Here is a 5,000-nt window from a genome sequence, read left to right as displayed (position 1 = left end):
TCACCTAATCAACATGGCCAGGCTGGCCAATCAGTGGTCTCGGCGTAACCTACTGAACTACTGTGGTAACTATAAACATTGCCTAGGTATGTTAGCTGAGGCAGGAAGCAAACTCGCGTCCAAAGGATATCCTTCAACCCCAGTCACTGCGGACAAAGACCGTGTGAACACAAGAGGAATTCTATTTTACTGCCAATCAGTGAAATAAGAGAATGCAGCTCCCCTTAGGGTCATCAGGGTGACCTATTGTTCTTTGAATCCCGAGAAACTCCCCTTCTACAATATGGTCGATCAATCCAGAGCACTCCCGACCTCGCTCTCCTATTGGTCAGTCACGGTGCACTGCGCAAAGCGATCAGCATCAGCAGATGCAGGTGCAGTGAGGGGGGAATCGCAACCACTCTGCACCAAACTCTGGGCTGGGCCGGGCCGGCAAAGGGCCCTGCTAGTAGCCTGCTTACCGCACACCCCTCCTCTGTCAAAAAATAATTTTATTCAACCACACACCTTCACCCCTCCAGACTTCTCCTGGTCTGTGACGAGGAGGCAGGAGCCCCGGGCGTGGAGAACGACCGCCGAGCGCTGAGCTATACTGCGCCTTCGCCACGCCCCCTTTCCGCGTACCCTCCTCCATCACGACCTTCACCCCCTCACACCTCCCCTCCCCCTCTCCTCCCCTCCCCTCTCTCCATCTACCTGGTAATGACCGCCGCGTTAACGCCCTCCGCCTGCAACTGCCCGTCATTCTTCAACCCACAGTGATCCCGCCCCCTCCCCCACCCCCCCCACCCCCCCTCTCTGATAACCCGATCCCCCAGAGCGAGGGGGGGGAGGGGAAGAGGAGCCGTGGCAACGTGAGCCGGGGTCATTATCCCGTAACAGGATACAGACCTCCTACCCCCTCCCCGTCTCTCCACCTGCAGATCAGTCACATCTCACCCCCCCCCCCCTCACCCCCCCACCCCCAGCTCTCTCCCTCACGTGTCTGAAGGTGAACGTGCCTATGTTCGACCTGCTCCCTCCCTCTCCATTATGAGGGTCCGCAGACTGTAGTACAACCTTGTGACACGCACACACACGCGCGCACAGGCTCAGATGTGTTCTGATTACATTGTCTGCCCCCCCCCCTCTAATCCATCCAGAGTACCTGACACTTCCCCTAATGCTTCCTTGAATCTTGCCAGACCATCTTGTCCCGTTCTGCGTGGCTCCCTAAGCCAGCCTATTACAGCTCTTCATATGGAATTTCCACTCCGGTAGGCACCTCCCCCTTTTTGACGCAGCACACGATGCCCTCTCTCAGCATCAGGACGGGCAACCGGCAGGGCCAGAGCCACCGCGCATCAAATGCAAGTGCGTCAGTGCGACTCTGCGGAACGGCTGGGTTCTGCAATAATAATAGGCTAATGCGCGTGAATGTATCCCTCGAGTAAGGAAATATCACATCTCCCCACTAAATGTCTCGTGCTCTGATAATCACACTGTAACAACAGTAGGCTAATCCGTAAGTAGAGTACTTTACGCGGTCCATTACTTTTGAGGCGGTGCCGGTGAACTTTCCAATCAGCTCAATTCTGTCATCACTTCACCCTGAGTCCGAGGGGTTGTCTGTAAAGGACATACTGCCCCTGCGCATAAACCTAACTCTGGGGTGTCATGTTATCATATTAATTCACCCTAACGACAGAGTTGGGGATTTAAGTACAACTACGCAGTATGATGATGAGGCAGAAATTGCGCAACACTGCCAGCATCGATCACCTCTGAATACCATGATGGTGCAGAACTACACTGACATTGCAATGTGAATGTATTTCTAATGCCACGAACAGAGTAGGCTAAGGAATAGATATACCTGTCTAGACTATTAGATTCTGTAAATCAATCCGTTTTATAAGTGGATATTAGCCTAACTGTGCCGGTTATTCACTGCGCAGTAAAGGACAAGACATAGGCTAGCTTATTGAATTTGTGAAATTATAAGAAATCCGATCCCAAACTCGTAATGTGTCGTCATATATGGTACAGTGTGTTTAATCTAGAGCGTGTTCACTGCCGACCTGTTATGTCACAAATTTAAAGCTGGTGAAGCGCTATTCCCGGTAACCGCATTATGACGCATGTGAGGCACCGCATCACCTCTCCTGACAGCATCCTCACACACGCAGCAGCCTGGGCTCAACATCCTACCGGAACCGGCGCCGGTACTTTTCCTATGCCACTCCAGCTCACGAGGATGCTGTGCCACCCTTCTTAGAATAGGAGATGGGTGGCAGCGGAACTGTCATGCGTCAGTAGAGAGGGTAGGGGTCACCTCAAGCACCCCCCCCCCCCGCTCCCCTCGTATTAGGCTACTCAGCAAAATCCACTAAAAGCGAAAAGGCTAAAGGGTAACAAACTAACAAAACAAATGTTAAGGCATAAGTGTGCTTTGGTAACCTACCCTACCCCGACCCCCCCACACACACACACCACCGCCACCCCTCTCTCTCTCACAAGAGAACGTGCAGGAAGATGAAACCGATTACCATGACAAGGTTATAGGCAAAGTTGTGTGACGATATGGGCTTAGCTCATGCGTCTATGGCACTTAGATAACCCACATCCACGATTCATTTTAAACACGGAATAGGCTACGGGCGCTCCACATTTGTGATAACATATTCCATAAAAACCACAGAGCACATAGAGAAGACATAATGGTCATTTGAGGCTAATCAAAGCATAATGTAGTTCTATCATTAAGACAAACTGCAGCAGTTCACGAGTTCCTTATATCCGCACCATATAGGCCTAGGCTACATCAATTTGACGCAGTACGAGGCCAAAATCCGCATTAGAGTCAATGTCACTCCGACACTGAGAGTTTCCAAAAGGGAAAAGGGCGTTATTCTAAGTATCAAGCTCTTCCCCGACAGCAAATTAATTTCAAACAGTTTTAACAGGCTACTTCTCACTTTACAAGTAACTTGGTATCAACGCAGTTAAGAAGTTGGACCCCGGGCTTACCCCCATGGTGACGCGGTCTGTCTTCTCCTCTCAGGTGATGCAAAGCTTGAGATGTGTCAGCCCCTCAGGTTGAAATATATCAAAAATGTATTGCCTTTTGAAAACGTAAGAAAGAGATGGGTGCTCAGTTATTCAAGTAGAAAGATGGCAGTCAAGTAAATTACATAATTTTGTGGAGTAATAAACAGATTCTCTAACCTCCAAAAGGTAACACCTTTCCACCAACTGAAATGTCTTTCAAATGAAATGTTGCGGTCTCAAGCGGAGCATCACGCGAGGATGTGGGTCCCTCTCTTGCTCTCTAATACTTGCGGTACAAACCGGCGAAACTAAGAAGCCTTACTGCTCCTCTTTTAGGGTTTGATCTCCCTCCGCGACTCAGCCGGCTGCCGCAGTACTCCCCTCCTCACTCCACACCACTCCGCCTATGGAAGAACCGCCGGTGGGTGTATAAGTGGTTGCGCCACCCCTTTGAAGTACAGCTGATAAACTAAGGATCTGTAACACCCGCCCTGTCAACACTATACTAGCCAATCAAAACTCCGAGCGTCTCATCTGTGACGGGCTATCTGGCCAATCATTTCTACTCACTAAACCGGCCAGTAGAAAGCCAATTCTGCTCCTCCTTCTTTACTGCAGAATTACAATGCTGTCAGACGGCAGCACCGCGAGCTGACATTTTGTGTAAATGCACGTACAAGGTTAGATAATATTGTCGTGGTTGTGTTGTTTGTATGCCATTTTATGTGGTATAAAATAATGCCCTTGTGTGCATTCATGCATGTGAACTACTACTCCCGTCTCGCTGATCATGATGGTTTTGTCCTACGCCTCATCTCTTTCAGGCCTAGCTGAATGTCAGATGGTTGCGGCTGGGAGGCATAATATGACACATACTAAATTTCCTCCCGGAACAATAAAGTATCAACCTATATCTAGACCTACAGTTGTGCGTCTTCACTTTTTCAATAATAGGTGTGCATTCACTTTTGATTAACTTAAAATATGTACTATACAGACTGCAGCCCCTTTTTATCCAAGGCCTGGCTAAAGTTAACATACGATACCACCAAAACATATCTCCTGGCAGTACAGGATGGCTAGTGCACTAGGGACTAGCCTATCATACTACAGCTTCTCTAATATAAAGAGCTTCTCTAGTAGCCTATTGTAGAAGATACATGTGTCTGCTGCACCCACAAAACACCTGACCAACCTAAATATGGTAACAGGTGCACCTGCCTGCATATCTAATACTGTACCTATAGTATCATGCTATGTGGTCAATATTCCTGGAGGAGGTGAGGCTCCTGACCCAGTGGTGTCAGAAAAACAACATCCATCTGAACGGCAAGACAAAGGAAACGGTGGTGGACTTTGTGAGGAAGCAGGAGAGGAACTACACTCCTCTAATCATCAACGGGACCCCTGTAGAGAGAGTGGACAGCTTCAAGAACCTTGGCATCCAGATCACCAAGGACCTGACATGGTCAACACACATAGACACTGTGGTGAGGAAAGCACGTCAGAGACTGAACCACCTCAGACAACTGAGGAAACTCAGAGCGTCCCACCAGATCCGACGGAGCTTCTGCTCACCGAGAGCCTCCAGACTGGGAATATCACCACCTGGTGAGGGAACAGCCGCTCTCAGGATCACAAGGCCCTACAGAGTGGTTCTGCTAGCTGGACGTACCTTGAAGTACCTTGAACCTTGAAGACATCTACTCCAGATGATGCAAGACCAAGGCCAACAGGATCCTGAGAGACCGCAGCCACCCAGGCAACGTACTGTTCTCTCTGTTACGTCAAGGAAGAGATACCGCACACACAGGGCGAGCACAGAGAGTCTCAGGAAGAGCTTCTTTCCGCAAGCCATCCAGCACCTGAATGACTCTAACGTATACAGTAGTAGCACTATACCCAGAGGAGCAGGATACCTAGTATACACAACATAAACACTTAGAGTGCAATACCATACCCCCCCCCCC

At 49.5% G+C, this 5,000-nt stretch overlaps 1 protein-coding gene across 1 annotated transcript in view; it reads right to left on the bottom strand.

Annotated features, from left to right (window-relative positions):
* The window catches only part of atp1a3b (ATPase Na+/K+ transporting subunit alpha 3b), a 19,839-nt gene extending 16,734 nt beyond the window's left edge, over positions 1–3,105 (bottom strand). The window contains exon 1 of the mRNA XM_084444020.1: positions 3,010–3,105. Coding sequence (XP_084300146.1) covers positions 3,010–3,015 — 6 coding nt within the window. The 5' untranslated portion in view covers positions 3,016–3,105. The remainder of the gene's footprint in view (positions 1–3,009) is intronic.
* Between the last annotated feature and the right edge of the window lie 1,895 nt (positions 3,106–5,000).

The sequence above is a fragment of the Borostomias antarcticus genome (assembly GCF_949987555.1).
Source record: "Borostomias antarcticus genome assembly, chromosome: 10".
Lineage (NCBI taxonomy): Eukaryota > Metazoa > Chordata > Actinopteri > Stomiiformes > Stomiidae > Borostomias > Borostomias antarcticus.
This window is presented reverse-complemented; position numbering and strand designations above follow the sequence as displayed.